The sequence below is a fragment of the Nelumbo lutea genome, chromosome 3 (assembly GCF_056320005.1).
Source record: "Nelumbo lutea isolate HS-2025 chromosome 3, American lotus-T2T, whole genome shotgun sequence".
Classification (NCBI taxonomy): domain Eukaryota; kingdom Viridiplantae; phylum Streptophyta; class Magnoliopsida; order Proteales; family Nelumbonaceae; genus Nelumbo; species Nelumbo lutea.
In genome coordinates this window covers 94,801,339-94,827,197 of record NC_142686.1, presented here as the reverse complement: position 1 = coordinate 94,827,197, position 25,859 = coordinate 94,801,339, and the positions used below count along the sequence as shown (strand labels likewise).

At 44.1% G+C, this 25,859-nt stretch overlaps 1 protein-coding gene across 7 annotated transcripts; it reads left to right on the top strand.

Annotated features, from left to right (window-relative positions):
• Positions 1-3,948: 3,948 nt before the first annotated feature.
• Positions 3,949-24,007, top strand: LOC148866977 (two-pore potassium channel 3-like). Of its 7 annotated transcripts, XR_016110668.1 has the most exons (4): positions 3,960-5,099; positions 11,037-11,305; positions 11,383-11,771; positions 11,852-12,583. XR_016110668.1 is itself a non-coding variant. In XM_088980723.1 (3 exons), the coding sequence occupies exons 1-3, from the start codon at positions 4,048-4,050 to the stop codon at positions 23,347-23,349; spliced, it is 957 nt and encodes a 318-aa protein (XP_088836849.1). In that variant the 5' UTR covers positions 3,960-4,047; the 3' UTR covers positions 23,350-24,007. The 7 variants fall into 7 exon arrangements, 4 of the variants coding, with proteins under 4 accessions (XP_088836847.1, XP_088836849.1, XP_088836848.1 ...); XR_016110669.1 differs by lacking the exon at positions 11,037-11,305; XM_088980723.1 differs by lacking the exons at positions 11,037-11,305; positions 11,383-11,771; positions 11,852-12,583 and adding an exon at positions 23,202-24,007 and having other exon boundaries at positions 3,960-4,291; positions 4,535-5,099.
• The last annotated feature ends 1,852 nt before the right edge of the window (positions 24,008-25,859 follow it).

The window sequence follows — 25,859 nt, the reverse complement described above, 5'->3', positions numbered from 1 at the left end:
GACCTATTGGTATCGGCTTGCTGGTTCCTCCCTGAGGTCAAGGCCCTCTAGTGGTAGAGCTTCTTTATTCTTGCCATTTAGTGTGGCCACATAACATTAGCGGGCGGCATGTTGGCCCCCATGAACGACTCCAATGCCGTGTTCGGTGAGGAACTTGAGAGCAAGGTGGTAGGAGGAAATGGCTGTCCGGAGTGCGTGAAGGGTTGGTCTTCCCATGATTGTGTTGTAGGGTGAGCCGACCCTTACGAGCAAGAACTCTATCATTCTCATCCCATGTTGGGGCTCCGTCCCTACTGTGATTGGTAAGGTGATCTTGCCCTCTGGTTTGACAACATTGCTAGAGAAGCCAACTAGTGGGACGTCCACTGGCTGAAGGCACTCTGGCGCTATCTTCATCTTCTCAAAAGCTTCATAGAAGAGGATATCGACTGAGGAGCCGTTGTCAATGAGGATCCTCTTAATTACGAAGTATGTAATGATGGTCGAAACCACTAGAGTGTCGTCGTGGGGGACTACCACCCCCTTCAAAACCTCGTCTGTGAAGGAGTGGGACTCTTTCTGCTTCTGCCTCTTGGGGGGCCGGCCCCTGGATGTTTAGCTGCCTGGAGTAGGCCTTACGACCCGAAGCCGAGGCTTAGCCCGAGGCTGTGCCTTCGGATATGACGTCGATGATGTCGACTATTTGTTGTTGCTACTACTGCTGAGAGGATGGGGCGCCAGCCTTGCCTCCAACGTATTACTTGAGGTGGCCTCGGCATATGAGGGACTCTATTTCATTCTTGAGATCATAGCAGTCTTCGGTGTCGTGGCCAGTGCTTTGATGGAATTTGTAGTACTTTTTTGAGTTCCCCCTTTGGGGATTCTTCTTCAACTTCTTAGGCCACTTCATGAATTTCTCCTCCCCGATCTGCATCAGAATCTACGTGTTGGTGGAGTTGAGTGGTGTGTACTGGTGATAAGCTAGGGCCGAGGCCGGTGGCTTCCTACTATTGTTGTTGTTGTCATTATTGCGGTCATGGTCTCCATTCTTTCTCTTCTTTTCTGGGTCTTTGTCCTGGTGCTCAGTGCCCCTTTCGTGAACATCACCAGCCAAAGCCTCTTCGACTGCAGTGTACTTCTGGGCTCTCTCAAGGAACTCCAGTTTCGTCTTCGGCTGGCTTTTGGCGATTGAGCACTTGAGGGCCGAGCTATGGAGGAGTTCTCTGATGGAGGTGTACATGGAAACCATGGGGTCAAGGTCGTGGACCTCAAGCTCTTCCTTCTTGAAGCGGTCAATGTACGATCGTAAACTTTCTCCTCGCTTCTGCTTATCTTTTGGGCTAGTCGACTACTGATGAAGCGGGCAAGGAACATGCTAGAGAATTGCTCCCACGAGTTAATGGACCGAGGTGGGAGGCTTGAGAACCACCATCGAGCGGCTCCCTTGAAGGTTGCCTGGAAAGTTCGGCATGTCAAGGCATCGGAGTATCCATATAGGATCACGAGTGCCCTAAATCTCTCTAGGTGATCATCCAGGTCTGTGTTCCCGCCGTACGTCTCCAAGGTGGGAGCTTTGAAGTTTGGGGGTAATGGCTCGGTGATGATGTCGGGGGAGAAGGCATTCATTCTCCCCATAGAGTTACTCTGCCCGGTCGAGGTGTCAGTTCGACCTTCCTTGACTTGTAGGAGCTCAACTTTGATAGTGCCGAGCTCTACTCGCAGTTCGATGAACTAAGGGTTGGGCATGGCCTGCACACCATCCCGGTCTTCTTGGATGCGGTGGGGGTTAGCGCAGACTCCAGAGTGTTTCGAGGCAAGACCGCATGCCTCACGTTTGATGCGGTAGTTGTTCAGGACGTCCCAAAGATCCAAGATGTGAGGGGAAGAGGCTCGACGTCAGCCCTCAGCCCTAGAATGGGCATTGGGGCGACCGCAACGCCCACCTTCATCCCTCAAGTTTTCCCTTCGGCACCGGTGAAGATGTTATGTTGGTTCCTCCTCCCTTTGGCTGGGTGGTCGGGAGTTCTTGGGATGCAGGCTGGCTAGGCGAATACTGCCAGACTAGGAGGGGTCGACCTGTGGCACGTGGCTGGGCCGAGGGCTAGCTAACTTGCGGACCCGTGTCGTCCTGGTTGTGTTAATTCCCTGGTGGGGTGGTCTCCCTGGGGAGGACCTCCTGCTTGGGGGTAGCTCTGCTCGACTCGTTGGGTTAAATACTCTAGGCGGTCGAGCATGGCCTGGAATTGTTCACTAGTGACAAGGTTCTAGGTGTTCCTAGCTCTTTGCACCATGATGATTGGAGCTTAAGGACTTCTTAGTTTGTCACAATTCTTTAAGGGATCGTCTTAGCAACGTTTTCCATAGATGATGCCAATTATTGATGCTCGGATTGGCTGAGGACAACAATGTAAATTCATCCCTAGGCTCTGGAAGTGGGTCGAAGGCTTTGAGGGCTCGGAGATGAGGTGTTGAGGCCGAGGGCTGTAGGCTGAGGCTGATGGTGTACCGAGTTCCATAGAAGCTGAGGGCTGGTAGCTAAGGTGTTGCAAGGCAGAGGATGTTAGAGGCCTCATTTGAGAACCTGAGGCGGAGACTCCGACGGTCAAGTCAGTATGAGGGTACGAAGAGGGGAATTAAGTACAAACGAGGGCTCCAAGGCGGCTGCTCGTAGATGCTGAATTCCCAAGGTGAGGACACTTAAGTTCTGTAGTAGGATTAGATTTCAGGATCAAGATCCCTCACCTGGAGGGGGGTACCCCCTATTTATACTTGAGGCCTCTGGAGGTTGGTGGAGATGAACGCCTGAGATGGGAGTCGTACGAGGGCAGTCAGTGAGCTCTGTGGGGACGCGTGGGTGTTCTGCAATTGGCTCCGTATGAGGGGTGCAGGGTAGCCCCTATTGTGGCTAGTTGCATCTCTGGTTCTGGTATTCGTGGGCTGGGATGGGCCACCCTACATCAGAGGATGAGATGTTCTCCATGTGTGACTGCAATGTTATGTGAGTAGACATGGGCAAAGTTTGTGTGGGCAGGAGATCCAGACTCACTAATGTCAGTGTTGCAATGCATTTGACGTTGCCAATTATTGGTGCGGATGTAATTTCTCTGATAGATTAATGCCTCTCCCTTAGGTGGGCCTAATGCTATGGTCACCGTGAAAACTGGAAACCGGTGATCTTTTCGAATCCTGGTTAAATGACAGCTTTGGTGGTTTTCGAATTCTGGTTTGATTAAAATTCAGAGTTTGGTCAAAATCTGTTGACTTGGTCAAAACCATCTGAATGTATGTTCAAACTTTTGGAGGCCATAATTTTGTGTTCAGATATCTGATTGAGGTGATATTTTTATGTTGGATAGTTTTTTTAGATCTATGTATCCCAAGGTTCTGAATTCCGTTGTTTTTTTGTCAAAAAAATTGTCCTCAAATTGCAATTTTTAACATTTTTATAAATAAATAAAATAAAAAATATAAATAATACATATATTAGATATAGAATCTAATTATACATACATATATATATATATATATATATATCAATTTCTTTTTTAAAACCTTGCTGTTGGGAATTCCGGTTTTTAGTCTAGTCCCAGTCTCAAAAACATTGGTACTATATATCTATATATTTTCCTTGTCCACCCATCATCAAAGACACAAGCATCTCTTTTCTTGATTTTTGGTAGGATTTATCAATCAACATATTGATCATTTATTGATCATCAATATCTTTTCCCTGCGCACATAATTCCCCTTTTATTTCCTACTTCTCTTGATCGTTTATTGCTGACTTTGACCAGTATAGTTGCTATCCAGAGAATAAAAAAAAGAACATTGTTCTTTTGTGATATTTGAATGAAACGCTCAAACCAACCGGTCTACCAGAATGAATGACGGTTATGCGGTTACTAAACGTCTATTGATTGACTTGTAGCTGGACCTACTTACTCATGCGTCATACCTTTATCAAACCAAGAAGAAAAAAAGGGAAAAGAAGCCTCTCCATCTCCACAAACAAAAGCTCTGGTTGAGGTTTGATCTTTAATTCATGCCATGTAATAAAAAAGGTTCACCATGGATGAGCTTCTGCTCTCCAAAAAAGTATTGCCTGAGGAGTCTAGCACAGCACCACTGAACAGGGATTTCATCTCCTCTGCTGGGCTTGATCTTGGATCATCCTTGTGTCAACCTCCGGCCTATATTCTCAATACAGAAGCCACAGTTCCTATTCTCCCACCACAGACCACTCGAGCAGCAGCAAACAGTTCTTCCTTTGTCAATTTCATAGCCAACTTGGGTAGAAGGAAGGAGCTTAAGCGTAAGTCCCATTCGCCCCCCTCCTTATTAGCAAATCAAATTGATGTTCCCTCCAGTTCTGTGGAGCAGTGCCCCGCCCCCCGATCGACCCCTTCTATTGTTCGTCAAGCCTTGATCGGTGTGGTCTTGTATATCATGGTTGGTGTTTCCATTTATATGGTGAGAAGTGGAAGTTTCACTGGTCATTCTACAGTCAGATTAGTAGATGCATTGTATTTCTCTGTAGTGACTCTCTGCACCACAGGATATGGAGACATTGCGCCTGATACTACCTTCACCAAACTATTTACATGTGCATTCATCCTAGTTGGTCTCGGCTTCATCGATATCTTGCTCCATGGGCTGGTGACATACATGCTTGATCGGCAAGAGACTGTGTTATTGAGTGCAGTTGACGAAAATCGATTTCATACAATGTTCAGGACATACATAATAGACATTGAAAAGGGTAGGATGAGGATAAGGATGAAGGTGGCATTGGCATTGTTTGTTTTGTTTGGCTGTATTGCTATAGGGACGATCATGGTGCATGTCCTAGAGGGATTGAATTGGACAGATAGCATCTATTTATCTGTAACTTCTGTGACAACAGTAGGGTATGGGGACTATGCCTTCAAGACAGTAAAGGGTAGGTGCTTTGCAATAGTTTGGCTATTAGTCAGCACACTAGCTGTTGCCAGGGCCTTCCTGTATCTAACAGAGCTTAGGATTTACAAGAGAAACCGAAAGATTGCTAAATGGGTTCTTCAGAAAAGGATGACTCTTGGTGACCTGATGGCTGCAGACCTTGACAATGATGGATCTATTAGGTATGTTCAAGATTTCTGTTAGCTCTCCTCTTAAGCTTACATTCATGTTAATGAAATTCCTGATTACATTGGCTTTTGCAATTTTATCTTCCTATGCATCCATAAACTGATCCTAGTTGATTGTCTGGGAATAGATTAACTTGATTCAAGTAATAAGAAATGATTTAAGGTCCATAATTTAATTTAATGGTGGATATGACACTAAACAGAATGGAATGACCAAACAGGATACAGTTGGGACAATGCTTAGATGCATGATAATGGTGAGATTAGCTTGATTGAACCATAATCTATGGAACTACTTCCCTGGTTAATCCCGGTAATCGAACACCTTTCATGGGTAGTGATGGCACTTTAACATACATGATTTCCAGATTCGTTCATTAATTAGTCTCATTTATTAATCAAGTTTGATTTGCATTTGTTCATTTAATCATGCTTGGTTGTCACTAAACTAGTAGTCATTGTTATTATATTCTATCAATAGGATAGCAACTTTCAACAATCCAACTGTTGCCTTGTTACAGAATTGAATTGTTTATTGCTTACCCAAGAACAGATTTTTTTTTTCAATTTAGTTTCTGGGGCTCAAGTTCTCAAGGTTCAAATACAATCACTGTTGACTATATCAGGTGATGACTGATAAAATAACATTAAACAAGGAAGACATCAAGATATTCATCCAATTTGGTATCTCCTTTCACTTAGTTTTAGCTAATCAGTTCTAAATAATTTTCCTAGTTGATCTTATTGGGATCTTCTATTCATTCATTCTGTCTTCAGTCTTGGGCACCAGATGCTGTACTCATGATCTGAGAAAAATGGTGTGGACCCAAATTGTCCCTTATTCCAATTGAATCTAGATCAAATGGGAGGGGTCTAGCTCATAAATTCAGAGCTACCTATCTACAACTTCCCTATGGGGAAAGGGGATGACACCCTTATGTGAAGACTCTTGTCCGGTGGCAATTGATTGTGAGGAGAGTGGATTACATTCAATTGTCCCTAGCTTTTGGGGTTATCTCAATCAGCTATTTGGGGCCATGCTGCATGAACCTTTCTCCATTATTAAAGGCCCTAAAGGGCTCCATGTGAGGTAGATCCAATTTTTTATTCAACTATTAATGGATTGAACTCAGATCATCCTTGACGGGAATGTTTCGAATTCGGATGGATATATATGCCCCCTAGAACTGTCAATGGGTCGGATCAGACCCGATAGACCCGGACCGATTGGACCTATTCTGATTTTAGAACTTTTTCCGATGGATCAGTTCCGAGTCTTAAAAAAATCCCGATTACTATCGAGTCCGAACTGGGTTCATCTTGTCCTGAACTGATTTAAACCCAACCCAACCCTATATATACTATTAAATATAGTATATTCATCATACTATGTCATATTCAAATAAGGTGGGGCTAATTGGCTAAAAGTGTCATTTCGGCTGGGATTTCTTTTAAAACCCTAAACCCTGCTGAAATTCTGGCCCCAACCCCCTAACCCCCTTTCAAGTTTTTGTTTCTCAATAGTGAAGATTCAGAAGGTTAAAGGCTGGAGGCTACTGGTCTGGTCCGTTTGGAGAGTGGAGGCTGGTGGCAGATCGGCCATCTGTTTGTTCGTCATTCATCCGTCCAACGACCGTCCCATCAACACTACCTTTGTTGAGTGCCTTGAATCGCATAACACTACCACAGTAACACAATTCGTCCATTGTCCATCCATTCAATGACCGTCCGTCAAGGCGTCAACAGTAACTTCCCTTTCTTACCCAAACTTTGTTGCTTGTAATCGAGTGAGATATATACACATACGTTAGACTGAGTTTTTCAATTCCATGAAATTCTTTTCCCGTTGATGAAGACGGAAATGGTTTCATTAGAAAGCTATCACAATTCCCACATTCAGAAATCAAAGAAGAATTAACAGTTCTGAAAAATCTAAATCGAATCCAGAAACGTCACAAGCGGGAAACAGGGCATCCACGTCACTGGTAGACAAACGGGAGAGTTGAGTCCTTAGTTTATTAGTTTATTAGTTTATTAGGGGTGAGAAAAAAATCGAAGAACCTGAAAAATCGGTTAATTAAATTGGTCGGTTTGGTATTTTAAACAAAACCGAAGGTAATCTGGTATACATATATTTCTATATATTTTATATATATTTATGTATATTATATATATATATTTATGTATATTATATATATATTTTTTATATTTTTATATATTATAAATTAATAAATATGCATTATATATATAAATATATAAATATATATATTTATAATATATGATATGCTATTTATCATTTAAAATATAATATTTTATATATATTTATAAATTTTTATTATATATTTATATATTTTTATAATATATATTGTTAAAATATAAAAAATTGAAAAACCGATGGTTAATCGAACCAGCCAATCAGTTAACTGATAGGTTTCGGTTATCGATTTTCCAAAAACTGATACTACCGGTTTGGTTACAAATTATGCCCCACAGTTCGGTTAATCGAACCGTGAGCACCCCTATAGTTTATGATAGAAGGGTTAATTTTAGAATTGGGATGGACCCGATTGTCCCAAGAACCGATCAATTCGGTTTTGGGTCCAAAATTATAGACCCTATAGGATCTAGGTCGAATCTGGGTCCATGGGTTCTCTTATCGGTTCCAGGGCAGGTTCTACTAGATTTTGACCCAGAACCGACTCATTGACAGCCTCCCCCCCCCCCCCCCCCCCCCATGCGTTGAGAAAATGGAATCTAATGGGCTGCTAAAGAAATGGAATCTAAGCATGTGAAGCCCATGCAGCCCAAACCCTAAATTTGGTTCATGTGGTACTTGTGAGCAATGTTTAGAAAACTAGACCGGATTGGCCGGTCAAGCCGATTGAATCATGACCCCAGGGTCCTAACCGGTTTGGTTACACCCCAATAACTAGACTTGTTCAAAACCCATTGAAAATCGACTAATTGGTCAGTTTAATCGAAAAACCGATGAAACGGTCCCAATTTCATGAAATCGCTTGGGTCCATACATTAGTGAAATTTTAAAATGTTGTTAATAGGATTTGAACTCAAGACCTCTCATTTTCACAGATTACTTAATTCCCATTAAATGACTATTTATTGCACATATTACATTATTATGCATGTATTTTAAAGAAAATATAAGTTAAAAGGCTTGGACCGTAGTCATTTGTTTTAAAAACTAAGAAGCTTACCATTCATCCACTATATTTATGTACATTAAAAGTAGTAAAATATATTATATAATACTTATATGACCTGTAGTATATATGTATATGCCACGCCATCACAATTCGACATCGATTGAACCTCTAACCCATGAACCTCTCCCTTCTCCAGTTTTATGCCCAGTCCGGTCCTCTGAACATTGCTTATGAGTGTAATGATGACAATGCTCTCTCTTTCTAGACATCATATGAAATCTCCTCTTATGGTTATAATGACTTTTTAGTTCAATTAATTAATTTAAATTTACCTATAAAAAAGTAATTAATTTAAATTAAAAATAATAATTTCAACAACCCCATACAAATTTCGTTAAAATATTTTTAATTTCATTTTTTATATTTTTTACTATTTTTTGAATAAAAATGGAGAGGGGGAGAGACAAAGGGGTTATCTAGGCCTTGGTGCTAGGAGAGAGAGAAAGGGGTTTGTATAGGACTTGTTGTCATAATGGAGACTGAGTTTACTCCTCACATAGAGCGCCTTACTCGGGCCTCACATACACATTGTACCATGCATTGGGAATATCCCCTATACTTATAAATTATTATTCATGGGAGATGTTCCCAATGAACCGTGGATGTGCATGTGAGGCGCCCCCATGTGAGGAATAGATCCCTTCTGTTATAATGGGAGAGGGGGGGAGGGAGGGAGGGAGGGGGATTGTGTGGGACCTAATAGGCCCGATGTTATGGGAGAGAGAGAAAGTTGTGTGGGAACCAAATGGGGCCTAATGTTAGGAAGATAGAGAGGGATTGTGGGATCGTACGTCATAATTGGGGGGAGGGGATTGTGTGGGGCTTGATGAGACCTAATAGTAAGAGAGAGAAGATTACGTAAGACCTAATAATACCCAATGTCAATATTTTTAAATTTTCAATATTTTATGTTAATTCAACCTTACAACCTCCTATTCATCAAAATTCACAAGAAAGGTGCTTTAATTGGTCATAGCACTTCCGGTACCATGTCTTTTCCTTATCATACATTTCCTTTATACTAAATTGTATCATATTATGTTCGATTTGATGGTGCGCGATCTAGCTATTCCTAACTGGAATGCGATTCGAACTCTAATTGGGTGGTGAGCTAGATCGGTCTACAAAATAATGAATTATAGAACCTGAGATAGCTAACCCGGCAAGGGTCACTCCGATGCTTAAGTCAGTACTTATATTGTGAATGCGAGCTGAATGCTTGAAAGCTTGAGTGGTAATGATTAGAATAATCATGCATACATTTGCCTTGAAGTTTCATGTCTTTATATACTAGAGTAGTCGTGGGCCTTACGAAAGAGCTCTGGGATCTCCAAGTTGTGAAGATAAGGTTTGTTCAATTTTTGAAGGAGAGTAATATGTTGATAAGGTTTATCATTTACCTCCGATTCAGGCGGAGCCGAGACGAGTCCTCATCGTGATCTCAGGAAATTTGGGATCTGTTGGTCCATCGTGATCTCGAGAAATTTGGGATCTGTTGGGGAGGCCTTTTGAGTCGGTTATGTGGCGTTTCGGCTCATTAGCTCTGAGCTGGAACTTTGATTCTTTAGTCCCAAATTGGATTGGGTGTGGTGCCTCTACACCGAAGTGGATTTTGAGCCGAGGTAGTTGAATACCAGAGCTCCGAATGTTGCGAACTAGGTTTGCCTGGCTGAGTTGTCACCCCTCGATCAGATCGCGTCCACGTGTCCTCTTCTTGCTAGGTCGTGCCAAATCACCCTTCATCAATTGCCCCCTACTCCTTGTGCCAGGGGTCCCAACCCGGTTCGGGGAGTTCATGACGAGTCCAGTTGGATTTGGCACGAAGTCTACACGACTTGAAGGGCAAACCGTTGGATGGGCCTGTTCAATCATGAAATGACCCAGGTCACGTCTTAGCCACGCATGGATGTCACACTGTTTATAGACTTCGCGGACATCAAAACACGTGCTAAATCGATTTCAATCTCGGGGGGGGGGTGCAACCGGTTTCCTTAGGAGCCACCAGATTGTGTTGATCTTGATCGTTGATTCCCGGATACACTGGCTATAAATAGAGGCCAAAGGGCTCATTTTCCTTGCCACAAATCCGCAAATCTATGATTTTTTGAGGTCGAGCTTAAGTCTTCCAGTTCACCATCAACCTTTTCTAGGTCCGAGTCACCTTCTTTTCTTCGGGACAGGAGTGGTGAGTTTGCTGGGGCCGATGTGGGTACCTCGGCTCAGATTGTGGATCCTCGTCCTACCGAGGTGGTCACTTCGGGACATGACATGGTGCTCAGTCCACTCGGGGAGAACTCACCTCGGCGAGAGCGAGAGGCCTCTAGTAACTTGGCTTCCGCCTCACACAGAGGTTGGCTGCCAGACAACTTCGGCCCATCGATAATGACGGCGGACAGGCTCCTGGCCTTAGTAGCCTGGTACAGACTCCCTAACGATCTTGTATATATCATCCCCTTAGGCAACTTTCCTTGGGATCATGATCTTCGAGGAGCAGCTCGTAGCTGGTTTGCATCTTTCACTTCACCCCCTTATAATCGAGATCGTTATATTTTTTAACATTACCATAGGTTAGCTACACATGAACTCTATCTGTAACATCATAGGGACCATTTCTTTTCCATGATTACAATCGTCCCCTTGACCTTGACGTCTTTTCTTCAATTCTTTCCATTAAGAAAATTTTGTCCTATGTTTTTCCCGAGCATAGGCGAACTTACTACTTGTCACGTCATCCTGGATACAAACTGTTGTACGAGCTCCCTAATAAGGTCCCAGCTTGGAAGAGGTGTTACTTCGTGGTCCGCAACACCGAGGGGTGGCCCTTCCCGACTCATTAGAGAGCAGCCATTCAAGACCCCGACATTAGACTGGACTTGAAGACAAGGGAGGAGGTCCGATCTTGGGCGAAGCTCGGCCTGAAGTTCGAAGACTTCGTGACCGAGGAGAAGCTCGTGTAGGCCAGCCTGATTCCTCCTGGTAGGTCGTTGTTTGTTGTACTTTTTCTATTCGTTTTATTTTGGTATTGTATCTGACTTAGCTCATTTTCATCGCAGTTGCCATGGACGACATCCCTACCGATGAGCTCTTTGGGAGCATGAAGAAGGGGAAGAAGAAGAAGAGAGCCTCCAAAAAGGCTCGTGTCGAGAGTGAAGTAACCAGAACTAAGGCTGCCGTTCCTGAGCCCGAGCAGCCTCCCGTGATCGATTTGGTTGAGGACTCAGGCAAGCCCATCCCACCCCGCATGCCCGAGGAGGCTACGTCTTTAGAGCTCGTCCCAGTGGCCGCCACTTCTTCAGGCAGTGATGCTCCAGTTCAGAGCATTTTGACTTCAAAGTTCGGCCTTCTCAAGAGCAAGAATGTGATATTTGCTGAGGAGGTCGCTCGTTGGGCCAACTTGCCAGTTGCTCAGCTCGGGGCCCATGCAACTACGCACTGTATGGTGGTACTTTCTTGAACTTGTCTTTCAAATTGTCTCGTACTTAGATTTTTTGTATACTAATACTCGTATTCTTCTCTTGTCAGGTGAAGTCCTCCATCCATGCCTTGGCTTATCAGTCTGAGGTGAACTTGAAGCGGGTTCTCAAAGCCAAGGAGTCTTCCCGGAATGCCCACGCCGAACTAAACTTATCTCGCAACGAAATCAACCAACTGAAGAACGACAAATGAGCTAAGAAGGAGCTGCTAACTCTGCTGATGTCAGAGAAGAAGGAGCTCGAGGAGTGTGAAACGACATTGAAGAGGGAGGTTGAGAACCTCGAGCCCGCGTGAAGGAACGAACTGAGCTACTGGTTCAGGCAATGGAGGAGGCCAAGGCTAAGGCTGTTGAGGAGTACAAGTCCTCAGTGGAGCTTCCGGAAAGGCTGGTCGAGGCAGAGACAGCGGGTTACCGCAAGGGATTCAAACTCAGCAGGTGGTTGACCAGATGTAAATTTCCCCACCTTGACCTCAGTGCATAACCACATCGAAGATCACCAAGGAGATGGCCATCGAAGCTGCCAAAGATCCGAACTCCGAAGTGGAGAGTGATGACCTGCTTGACGAGGAAGAGGAGACCGGTGCTGGTGAGGATCGTATGGAGACAGATCCTCCTGCCAAAGTCTCCAATAAGGATGAAGAGCCCCAAAGTGATTGAAGCCTCTTTTCTTGTACCCCCCTCTTTTGTACTGCTCAATGTTCCAAGCCTCCGAGCTTGGTCAATTATAATTTTTTTTTTTACTTGAAGTTCTATATCAATGAAATACAAGTGTTTTGCAATCTTTGTGTGCAAATTTTTTCTAAGTGTAGATTACTCTCAAGATGGCGAACTAAACCAAATACGAGTGAACTTTTTTCTAAGTGTAGGTTACTCTCGAGCTAGTGAGCTTGACACTAGTAGGAATAATCTAATTGCCATTGTATGTCAAGGTGAACAGACACTATAAGGTACATACCCGATTTGTCTATGCCTCGGTCACTTATTTGCCTGTGTCGATTATACCTAAGTGTCGAGCCAATGAGCTTGACTCTAGGTGGGATTAACCTTACATTGTTGTACGCCGAGGTGAATTAGACACCGTATGGTTTGCACCCGAGTTGTCCATGCCTCATAGGTGCTTATTACTTGTTTGTCTATGCCGAAGAGGCGACTAGGACTTGTCTGCCTATGCCGAAGAGGCGACTACGACTTGTCTACCTATGCTGAAGAGGTGACTAGGACTTATCTGCCCATGCCGAAGAGGCGATTAGGACTTATCGTAATGCCAAGGTCTTTTGTTAGTTCGGCGCCATAGCCCTTAGGCTCCTAGGAGTGACTCATAGTCCTCTCTCCAGTTGGTCGTCTTTTTCGACTAGTTCGGTATTCACACAGAGTTTGAGAAATTTTACCCTGAAATCATGGGTTCATAAATAATACCTTCTTAGGTTATCGACATTCCATGCTCGAGGTACCTGCTTCCCTTCCAAAGTCTCGAGCTCATATGTGTCTTCCCCGAATACCCACTTTACTCAGTATGAACCTTTCCAATTCGGTTCGAGCTTACCAACACCGGGCTCAAGTACCATAACCTTTCAAAGAACCAGGTCGCCAACGTGGAAGTGTTGTTTTGACCCGGGCTTTATAGTATCGAGCTACTCTTTGTTGGTAAGCTACGATCCGAATGTAAGCAAGGTCTCATACCTCTTCTATCAGGTCTAGGTTGGTACGAAGCTCGTCATTGCTCGTTTCCTCATCATAAGCCTCCAATCATAATGTGGGCACCTCTATTTCCGCCAGAATCACCGCTTCTTTACCATATGTGAGGTTGAAAGGGGTCTCTCCCGTCGTGGTCTTAATAGTAGTTCAGGAGGCCCAAAGGACATTAAGCAGTTCGTCCACCCACAATCCCTTGGCTGCTTGCCCGTTCGCTTGGGGGTGTGCCACTGAGTAAAATTTTGTTGAATCCCCATTTCGACACACCAATTTTGAAACTTAACATCTTTGAACTGCTTCCCATTATCGGATATCAACACTCGAGGTAGTCCGAAGCGAGATACTATGCTTTTCCAGAAGAAATTCTATATGTTGTGGGTTGTGATCGTTGCCAAGGGTTCGACTTCCACTCATTTCATAAAATAATCTACTGCTACGGCCAAGAACCTCCTCTGCCCTATTGCTGGCGAGAAAGGACTAAGGATGTCGATTCCCCACTGCGCAAAGGGTCACGGGTTGGTGAGGTATTTCAAATCAGCAGCAGGTTGATGGTGAATGTTGGCATGCCTCTAACAATTATCACATTTTTTGACGAGCTCGAGTGCATCTGCCTTCATCGTGGGCTAATAATAGCCTTGCCTTAACACTTTCAGTGCGAAAGCTCTACCCCCAAGTGTCCGCCGCACAAGTCTTCATGGGTGTCGCGAAGTACATGCTCATCTTTTGAGGGTCGCAAGCAGCACAAGTAAGGGAGCAAGAAAGATCTTTTGTACAGTTGTCCGTCTATGAGGACGTACTTAGCTGACTGGCGCTCTACTCTTCGGGCCACGTTGCGTTCTGCAGGTAGGGTCATGTGGAATAGATAACTCACGAGTGGGTTGATCTAGCTCAATTATGCTTGTGATACGGAAGTGACCTCTTCTGCCCCCCCCCCCCCCCCCCCCCCCCGAGAATGTTGGGCCATGTACACAGTTCGCATGGTGTTGCTGCTCCTACTAGCTAGTCACGACAAGGCATTGGCCTCAGCGTTCTTGGACCTCGGAATTTGTCTGATGAAGCAGGAGATGAAGCTACACAGGATCTCTCTGAATTTGACCAAGTAAGCTGCCATAGTGGGGTCACGGGCTTCATACTCACTAGTGACTTGGTTAACCACTAGTTGTGAGTTGCTGCATACGATGAGGTGCTTTGCTTTCATTTCCCTTGATAAGGTTAACCCGGTGACCAGCGCTTTATATTATGTTTCGTTGTTCGATGCCTCAAATCCGAACCGGAGAGCATATTCCAGCTTCACTTTGCTTGGGCCATACAGTATCAGTCCTGAGCTGCTTCCCTGCTGGTTGGATGAGCCTTCGACGTGGAGGATCCAGGGCTCCTTGTCCCAGGTCGGTTCCACTTTGACTAGGACTGGCGCCGCACTGGTTAAAGCTCCCATCGTGTGAGTGAGCTCGGCCAGCTCGAGGATCGTTGTGCTAAACGTGCATTCTGCTACAAAATCGGCTAAGACTTGAGCTTTGATTGCTAGCCAAGGCTCATACCGGATATCGTATTCACTCAGCTCGATGGACCACTTCGTTAATCTCCCAGACACCTCAGGCTTAAGAAGAATCTTCCAAGGGGTTTGTTGGTGAGAATGACGATAGTGTGGGCTTGGAAGTACAGGCGAAGTTTTAGGCTGCTACGATTAGTGCAGATGCTAAATTCTCAATATCTGGATATCTAGTTTCTGCATCTTGCAAAATTTTGCTAACATAGTAGATGGGTCGTTGGACCCGATCTACTTCTTTGATCAGTACCGAACTAACCACTTCATCACTCGCAAAGAGGTATAGCTTTAACACATCCCCTTCTCCGAGTCAAGTTAAAATTGGGGTGGTACCTAAGTATCTTTTCAGCTCGTCAAAAGCGAGTTGGCATTCTTCAATCCATTCGAAGTCCTTACTCTTTTTTATTTCTTTAAAAATGGGTAGACACCGGTCTGTTTATTTGGACATGAAGCGGCTCATGGCGGCTATCTGGCTAGTCAGCCTCTTAACCTCTTTTATTTTTCGAGGTGGTCACATATCTAGAATGACTTTTATTTTGTCTGGGTTGGCCTCAATGCCACGTCAGTTGACAATATAGCCTAGAAATTTACCCTAAGTGACTCCAAAGATGCACTTATTTGGATTTAACTTCATGTTATATCTTCGTAAAATTTGAAAAACATCTTCTAAATCATTCAACAGAAAATTTGAAAATCGGGTCTTCACAACCATGTCATCAACATAGCATTCTACTTTACTACCGATTAACGGCTCAAAAATCTTATTTACAAGGCGCTGGATTGTTGCCCCAGCATTTTTCAATCCAAAGGGCATGACCTTGTAACAATATAACCCAAGCTCAGTTATGAAAGCGGTCTTCTCTTCGTCAACAGGATCCATCCTAATCTGGTTGTAACCGGAATTGGCGTTCAGGAAGCTCAACAACTCATGCCCTGTTGCCGCGTCCACTAGGCGGTTGATCTTGGGTAACGGGAAGCAATCTTTTGGGCAGGCTCTATTTAGGTTGTTGTAGTCGACGCACATGGGCCACTTGCAATTGGCTTTTTTCACCAGAACTGGGTTAGCCACCCAACTCGAGTAATGGACTTCCCTGATGAAGTCTGCCGCGAGGAGCTTCCCAACCTTTTCATCGACTACCCTCCAATGTTCCGGGGCGAGGTTGCGCTCCTTCTGCCTTACTGGCCTGACTAAAGGGTCGGTATTAAGCTTGTGAATTATAATGTTTGGATCAATCCCGGGCATCTCTACCACGGACTAAGCAAAAATATTTAAATTATCAAGCAAGAAACTTATTAGCTGGGTTTGAAGTGGTTCATTGATCGAGGCATCGATCTAGAGAGTCTTGGATGGTTCGACGACAGAGACTGGTATGTGGACTGTCTCCTCTTTTGGGGCAGCTCATTCATCGGTATACTCCACTAGTCGCTCGAGCTTGACATCCTCTACTAGCTTTGCTTTTCCTTTTAGGCAGCCACGTAGCACTTGCGTGGTTCGAGTTGGTCATCTCGCACTACTCTCTCTACGTAATCAGTTGGGAATTTCATTGCTAAATAGTAAGTGGATACTATCACACGTAAAACATGCGTGATAGGCCCGCCTACTATGGTGTTGTAGGGGGAGGGAGTAGCAACTACTAGAAATGTGTGTTTGAATCGCACGATGTTTGGCCACATGGCGGCTTCCATAGGTACTGTAATTCGACCAAGAGGTCTAATCTCCTCGCCGCTGAACCCTATCAGAGGCATATCCGCCTATTTCAGGTCGCTCTTCTGTAACTGTAGTTTTTCAAAGGTCTCCTTGAAGAGTATATCTGCTGAGCTGCCTGAGTCCACCAAGATGTGCTTTACCTCGAAGTCATTAATTCTTAACTTCACAACTAGGGCATCATCATGAGGGTACTGGATCCCGTGCGCATCATCATCGGTGAAGTATATCGGTTCTTTGAGCCAAAAGTCGCTTTGGTGGGTTTTCCTCTTCATTCTCCAGTTTGAGGATCAAGGTCCTTCCAGCTGTTGATGTGCATCTGGCGATGATGGATCCATCGGTGATCATGTTAATTACCCCGCAAACTGGTCTTTCCTCTGGCAACTGTCGCGGTGGTTGTTCTGCCTGCTGACCTCAGGGCCATTCCTCCTCTAGTCCCCCTGTCGATATGCATGCCAGTCTGCTTGTCCCCTCTCTTCTCGTAATGTGAAGTTCTTCAGGTATCTGCGGCGGATAAGTTCCTCGATCTCGTCATGGAGATTCCTGCAATTCTCCGTGCTGTGTCCATGATCTCGGTGGAAATGGCAGTAGACATTCGGATTTCTTGTTGCCGAGTCTCCCCTTAGCCTGGGAGGCCATTTGACAAAGGAGGAGTCCTTTGTAGCCATTAAGATCTCTCCTCGCTTGGTGTTCAAAGGCGTGTAGCTCGTTCTCTCCATAGGTGGGGTCCTAGAATGCTGACCTGACTTGCGGGTGCGTGAGGGGGACCGACTTCTTGACTTGCTTCTTCCCCTGCTCGGGGACTTGATTTTCTTCCTTTTCTACCCACCATTGCTTGTTCCTTCATTCTCTCTCTTCCTCTTTTCCGGCAGTGGATTGTCGATGTTTTGGTTGATCTCCTCTTCAGTACCGATGAATTGATCTGCTAACTTGAGAAAATTAGTGATGTCTTTTGGTTTGTTAGCTACCACATGCCACTTAAAGTCTTTATGGGTGATTCCTTTCTTTGCTGCAGTGAGTCGTATTGCCGGGTCAAGGTCCGGTATCTGCAAGCAAGTATCATTGAAGTACTTTATATAGCTTCGAATCAATTCTCCCTCCCTCTGAACCACATTCAAAAGGCTTTCTTGTGACTTCAGGTACTTCTTACTAGTAATGAAGTGTGTAGTAAACAAGTCCACAAACTAGGACCAGCTTTTAATGGAACCCGACGCGATGTTCCAATATCAAGTTTGGACTACCCCCTTAAACGTAATGGAGAAGGCCACACACATGCAGGACTTATCAGCCCCAACTAGGTGCATCTGAGACTGGAAAGAGTACATATGGTCACTGGGGTCAAACGACCCGTCATACTTGTCTAATGGGGGCATCTTAAAATCTTTTGGCATTGGAGTTGCCAGGAGCTCGGGAAATAGAGGAGATAACCAGCAAAGTTGTGGAGGCACAGTCTTCATAGCCAACGAACTCACTTCTTCCTTTCCTTTGGCTCACTCTTCTTGCTGGCCAAGAGCTCAGGAGATAGAGGGCTGCCTCTGGCTGAGGGGCGGCGTGTCTTACGATGCCGTCGCTGCTACTTCTTCACTGGCTCGACGTTGGTGATGCTAACTTCAGTTTGGTTTGGTACTTTGGCATTATCGCGGGGTAGGTCCTAGTTCCTTCTCGTTGGACTCTCTTGGTTGTGGGGCTCGAACTGGCTATCGTGAGGGACGGAGAGGTCTTGTCTCGAGTTCACACCTCGAACTCTGAACTGGTTATTATCTATTCGCAAGTCCTCATTTTCTTGCTGGGAGTACCGAGGCAGATTGGTCCCGTTGGGTTGATTATCCCCGGACCTGTTTCTGAGATTTTCTTGCAAGATTGGAGGAGTGTTCTGACCATCTCTCCTCCCACGGGGCAAAACCTGACTCTTGAGAGGGATCGGTACTTGCGAGGTCTCTTCACCCCGATGGAGAGATCAGATGATGTTCTAGTTGGTTCCAAGCCGATTCGGGTTCTGGCCCTAACGGGGCCCTAGGTGCCGAGGCGGAACGACTGTTGGGCTGCAGTGGAGGGAACTGGTGTTGATACTGTTGGTACAGATAATACTGTTGGTACTACTGGAACTATTGGACCTGTTGCATCTGGATCTGAATTGCCCGGATGCACTGAACGGGGTTGTGGAATTGAGAATGCCCAATTCTGGGGGGAACCATGTATAGCTCAGAGAAAGTCACGCCTACCACTGAGGGAAGTGGGACACTCACTTGCATGGTGCTCTGTGGTGCGGACAGTGACGGGACTCCGAACACTGTGAGCGGAATAGTAAACTGGTCGATGCATACTATTGGACCTTGGGGGAAGGTTGATTGCTGGGCTTTCCCCCTGGCGACGTTCATCTTGATGCTTTTTTTTGGTGTGGATGGAAGATGCCATTGCGGTTGCGATTGAGTTTGAAACTGTAAAGAAATAGGGATGACCTTTCGATCGAGTTCCCACAGACGACGCCAATTGATGGTGTGCGATCTGGCTACTCCTAGCTGGAAGGCGATTTGAACTCCAACTGGGCGGTGAGTTGGACCAGTCTGCAAAGCAGTGAATCAGAGAACCCGGGGTAGCTAACCCGACAAGGGTCACTCTGATGCTTGAGTGCTAGTGAGTAGAATAATCACCGTGCCTTTGCCTTGAGGTTTGTTGTCTTTATATATTGGAGTAGTCGTGGGCCTTACGAAAGAGCTTCAGGATCTCGGGGCTGTGGAGATAAGGTTTGTTCCATTTTTGAAGGAGAGTAATATGTTGATAAAGTTTATCGTTTACCTCCGATTTAGGCGGAGCCAGGACGAGTTCTCATCGTGAGCTCGAGATCTCGAGAAATTCGGGATCTGTTGGGGAGGCCTTTGGAGTCGGTTATGTGGCATTTCGGCTCATTAGCTCCGAGCTGGAATTTTGATTCTTTAGTCCCAAATTAGATTGGGTGTCGAGGTGCCTCTACACCGAGGTGGGATTGGGCCGAGGTGGCTGAATACCCGAGCTCCAAATGTTGTGAACTGGGTTCACCTGGCTGAGTTGTCACCCCTCGATCACATCACGCCCACGTGTCCCCTTCTTGCTAGATCGTGCCAAATCACCCTTCTAGTAATTTTCAATTCATACCCACCTATATCCAATTCAATTTGTTTGATCCATTTGTAGTCCCACTAGAGAGAGAACAAAGCAAGTTTGTAGCCTTGCACAATTTGTTTGTTTAGTTTGCTTTTGATACCTCAAAAATAAACACAAAAATACTTTGTCAAAGCTATTAAACCAAACAACCCAATGCAAATTGCAAATCGATTTTGGATTAACTGAACTCAAGCTGTGTGATCTGTGACGTGAGCTGAGTCAAACAGGACCTAACCAATCGTTTCATACTTTATTTGTCCCATGCTCCGGCCTTCCTGGAGATACTGTCAAACCGTCAAACTGTGATCAGCTGGCGCCCAACGAGGATTCCCAGCTCCCCAACTGACCCAAAGCCACTCTTTCCCGCATTTTTTTCAGTTATATTTCCCGGCTTCTTCTTCGTCCTTTCCAACTACCAAGCACCTTCTTCTTCTTCTTCTTCTTCTCTTCTCTTATTTTCTTTTTCTATTTAAATTTAATCTTTCTCTTTCTGTGACTCTGTTTCCTGGTTTCTGGTTTTTCCGGCTAACGAGAAGCAGTTTCCCGGCAACCCCAAATGGAGAGAGAACCCCTCCTTCCATGCGTAAGCCCCGGCAAGAAACTATCCTCACTCTCTATAACGCCTCCCTCGCTCTGCCCTCTCCTGGAAGACGGTGAGATAACTCTCCCCCTTACCACTTCCCAACTCAAAGACCGTCTCATCTTCGGCCCGTCCCCTTCTGCAATCGATTCCTCCTCTGAGTTCATCGACGCCCTAGCCCTAGCCACCAACTCTCCCTGCTCCTTCCCTCTCTCAGACCCTCCTCCAGACCAACCTTCATGTTTCACCGACCTCACTCGCCCATTGATCAAAACCAATCTCCACCGCTCCAAGACCGCCCCCGCCATGGCTGCTATAAATGAAGTCGATCATAAGCCGATTCCCAAACCCCAATTTGCCTCTACTTCGATTGTCCGCCAATCTTTTGTGCTTCTCGTCATTTATCTCTCTCTGGGTGTGCTTATATACTCGTTTAATCGAGAGAATTTTTCGGTCACTGAGACCCATCCCGTCGTCGATGCGCTTTACTTCTGTATTGTCACCATGTGCACGATTGGGTACGGTGATATCACGCCTACTACGACGTCGACGAAGGTGTTCTCGGTTATGTTTGTGTTGGTTGGGTTTGGATTCGTTGATATCTTGCTTACTGGGATGGTCAGTTATGTGCTGGATTTGCAAGAGAGTATGCTCCTCAGAGCTGTCAAAGGTGGGGGAGGGCATGATGCGAGGTCTTATTTTGTTGATGTGAAGAAGGGAAGGATGAGGATTCGAATGAAGGTGGCATTGGCTTTGGGGGTTGTCATTCTCTGCATTGGTGTCGGGACTGCTGTAATGCATTTTGTTGAGAGACTTGGGTGGTTAGATTCGTTCTATCTCTCTGTGATGTCGGTGACGACAGTTGGGTATGGTGACCATGCATTCAAGTCATTGCAGGGACGTCTGTTTGCCTCAATTTGGCTTCTTGTCTCAACGCTCGCTGTTGCTCGAGCTTTTCTTTACCTTGCTGAGGCACGGCTTGATAAGCGGCACAGGATGATGGCGAAGTGGGTACTCCATCACGATATGACCATCGCTGAGTTTCTTGCAGCTGACATTGACAACAATGGTTGTGTGAGGTGTGTGTTTCTGCCGTCTCTGGAATTTTCCATCCCTATAACAATTTGTTTTGTTTCTAAAGAAAAAAAAAAAAAAAAGAATCTGATACTGGCTTCGAATTGATATGAGCACTGAATTCATGATATAATGCGTATGCTCTGGGTTGCTTGGTTTTAGTGCTGTGAGTTGAAGACATTCTTACTTCAGATCTTGTTCAGAGTCTATTGAGATTTTCCTATCCCAATAGGCTAGGAAGTGGAATGATGTTTGATTTAGAATTTTTCTTTAAAATGATTCATCTTTCCATATGGGAGTTACCATGTTCTATATAATAGGTTTTGTTAGAAGAAGATGACTGATATTAGCTATTGTTTCCAAACTCCAAGTATTTAATGTCCAAGATGGAGTATAGCAGTGGAAGGGCTTTGGTTCCTCTGGTTGTAGAAGGCTTCTAGTGGAAGGAGACTGTCAAATGGTTATTAGGTGGATGGAAATGAGAGAGGGAGGGCTTTGGTCCCCAAAAAATTACTTTTGAGAAGCTAGGACTTTCTCATCCATTATGGACGACCATGAAATCTCAAGGAGCTTTTGATGAGGCTTAAATCATGTTAGCCAATGCATCAATATGATGGTTTGATTATTTTACATCTCTTGGGGAATGGATGCAAATTTCAATGGTGGGGGGGGGGGGGGGGAGAGCTTTAGTTTACCTCTTTAGTGACATTCTCATCTACATAAAAAGGAAGACTAGGAAAAGTCTTCTTTTGAATAATATTACCATTACCATCAATAAAAAAATGACTTTACCTACTAAAGAGAGAACAATGGGATTGCCCACAGATTGCACCTCCTAATTGGCTTATTGTGATGTTTTTGGGCGTTGCTCCAATTACTACATGTACGCACCTGTCATCCAATATTACCATTGCAAAATGTTGTAATCAATTGTTTAGTGTTTCCAAATCTTATGGTTTAGATATTGTGGTAAAGATGATTATTAAGTTGGTAGAAAAACCTGCAGGAAGGTGGTGGATAATGCAGTAACTTGCAAAAGCTACAAATACAGAAATATGCTCGTGGGTTTGGTAGAGTATACCTGTAAGATGGTGATACTATGTGGCATCTGACAAAATACAAGAGTTATGCTTTCCATTTTGGATGGCCAACCTAAATATGGATTCCTGAACACCATGGATCTGATACATTATCTGGGATTCATTGTTTAAAACAAAATCTGACAACATATTGGGCCCACATGATACATTAGCCAAACCTACATGGCTAGCATTCATTTACAGGTATTGCTTGCTTGCTGTGTTTGTAGTCTATTTGTTCAATAGTTAATGGCTTTTTGTGCAGCAAGTCATTTGCTTTATATATTTGTGGTTTGATGACTCTGCAAGCGCCTCATGTCATCCCAACCCTACAAAAGCCTGAACTCATTATCTAGTCTGTAGCTGATCAGAGCATAAAATAAAAGAAAGGAAAACATCTTGATTCAGAAATTCTTATGACTTTCTTTTCTGTCCCTGTGCTCCCTTAATAAGGGAAAAGAACTATGGTTTCACTTTCTTGTGCATGTATATTGCTTTTTGTTCAAGGACCATTTCTTTCTTACATATTGGTTTCTTATTCCTTCTAACCTCATATCTTTTTCTCCTTGTTTACTGCTAGTAAATCTGAGTTTGTCATATACAAGCTTAAGGAGATGGGAAAGATAGCAGAAAAAGATATCCTGCAGATATGTAACCAGTTTGACAGGCTAGACACAGGCAATTGTGGGAAGATTACACTTGCTGATCTCATGGAAAACCATCGATGAGTGGTGTTGGTGGATTTTTCCTTAGTAGAACAAAGTGTGGTGGCACTATTATGGATATCTTTATGAGAAGTATCCCTGGTTTGAAAATCTTTCCATCAATTAGACGAGAAGATCCTACTTTTATGAAGTTATTAGTAGTTCAAAGGTGCCACTTCCTGATTGACATATATTGCAAGCTTCCTTGCTGTTCTGTTGCACATGCCTACGGGTCTGCATCACCCATTTGATGAGTTATCTCTTGGATATGGTATGGTTTCTGGGATATCATTCCACATCCATTTGGCCTTGGCTTTATTGTCTACTAAAAGATGGACCTTGTTTCCTAAGATCCCATGGTCCGCCTGTGGCTATGATGGCCCATGCAAACTAAGCTTTAGAGACTTGACACTCTGGTGGGCCGATGGGCAATGTGCTGATTGTAATTAAAGTGTTTGTAGTTTATACACCACCATGTTGGATAAGGTACATATAGCAGTTATTCTTTTTCAAATATACAAGGTACAAAAGGAGCCTCAGTGGTTCTCTGTTCATGTTATTTTTCTATTTTTGCTTGTTTTCTGAAGGGGTTAGTTTCACCCCTCTGCAAGTATACATAATGTAACTGTATGTAAAATTGCTCAAATTGAGAAGAATTTCAATAAAGCATTTCTTTCATAGATGTCTTATTCCTATTTGAAAGTGTATGGACTGAGACAAAATGTTCAAAAAGTTGATAAACAAAGTTAATTAAGAAGCTGGCTACCCAAAATGAAGTTGGTAAGGTGGGTGATTCTTTTTTTTAGTGGTAAATGAAAGAAAACTTTATTATAATTAAAACAATACAATATCAAAAGGGTGAATGAACTGGTACCTGATTACAAAGTAACAGACAATCCATAAATTTCCCTATTAATAAAGTATCAACCCATTCAAACTTCTTCATCATCATCCAAGCCTTATCCCAATAACAAGATCGGCTGCATGATCCTGTTTTTCCATTTTGTTCTGTTTAAGGCTATATCTGTTGTTAAATTATTAGTCCTTAAATCATTTCTTGCATCCTTCTTGGTCTATTCCCACCCAGTTTAGCCCCTTCAACTTGCAATAGATTAGGGGTGCAACTTGGGTTGGCCCGATTTAGCATTTTCAACTGCTCCAAGCTCAAGCCTTTCAGTTGGGCCCATTCAATTTTGACAAAAGTCCAACCTTAACCCACCCAACTTGCACCCCTACAATAGTTCACTTCTTATTGCTGCTGTCAAAGGTCTTCTATACATGTGAGGAAGCCATCTTAGTTACTTTCTCATTTCATCATTTGTTGGAGTTGTTCTCAAGTTCCTTTAAATGACTTCATTTCTAAACCCTATTTTATTTTAGGGTCTGTTTGGTTTGCAGGAATAGGAGTCTGGAAACGGGATCCGATTCCAGATGTTTGGTTGGGCGGAATCGGAACCCAATTCCCATTCCAAGAGGAATGGCAATCCCCCATTTGAGGGAATGGCCATTCCCGACCCACCCCCTAGGAATTGGATTCCCATTCCAGCCGGTTAAATCAATAAAAAAGAAAATGACAGAAAAACCCCTCAAACCCCCGATTCAATTTTCCAACCGTCTTTCTACTCACTCTTGTCACTCCCTCCTTCAAACCCTCTGCTGTTCGGCAGTTGAACTCTGAAGATCCGACCTGTATTACTCCGGCCAGGTCCTGATGGAACTCTCCTTTCCTCTTCTTCTTCGAAATCCACCCCCCCATGCTCTGCTTCCTCGCCTCCTCTTCCTCCTTCCTACTTTTTTTTTCACTAACCGAAATATGGTTTTATGCTTTGCAGATCTGCTCCTACTCTATTGGGATCGATCTACTTCTTCACATATTTTGATTGTTCTAACAAGCGTCTTAAGTAAGTTCATGTTGTGACACTTTCACTGAAACAGGTTTATTTATTCCTATCACTGCTACCTTCCTTGCTCCATAATCACACAATGTCTGTTTGATAAACAGCAGAAAGAATGTGTTAGTCCCGGGTTTATTATTCCTAAATTTCAATTAGGTTAAATTAAACACCATTACTGACGCTTAATTGCCCAGAGTACTCATGAATTAGCGTATCACCAGCTACGTCTAGATAGGGGGAGCCAGCTGCAACTGGATTCTGAATTAGATCAATCCTACGCCAAGCATCTTTCTATCTTTGGCACCTATCGAGCGCAGGAACATGTTCATCTTTAGTTAATTTCAACATGTTTCACCAGACCCAACACATTTTGCATGCAGCAGAGTTTCAAATGTCTCAACTGATGAATACTAATTAACTTTGTAAGTCATGACAATAGACCTGCTAAGACATTTAACTAATCTGGTCAAGCATTATTGAATACCACCTCTACCGAATATCCTTACTAAGGTAAATGTAGAGGATGCAACAAAGCTGCTGAACAAATTGAAGCAGCTTCATTTCATTCCTGCTACTGTTTCCATCCATATTGTCCAATAGGCAAAACAAGTGATCTATCAGTAGGGCTGTTTTATTATC

Excerpts from the sequence above, each read along its gene's own strand:
- LOC148866977 (XM_088980724.1), top strand. The coding sequence starts at position 20,445 with ATGGAGAGAGAACCCCTCCTTCCATGCGTAAGCCCCGGCAAGAAACTA. Across the intron at positions 21,548-23,201 it reads GACAACAATGGTTGTGTGAG|TAAATCTGAGTTTGTCATAT; the intron begins GTGTGTGTTTCT and ends GTTTACTGCTAG.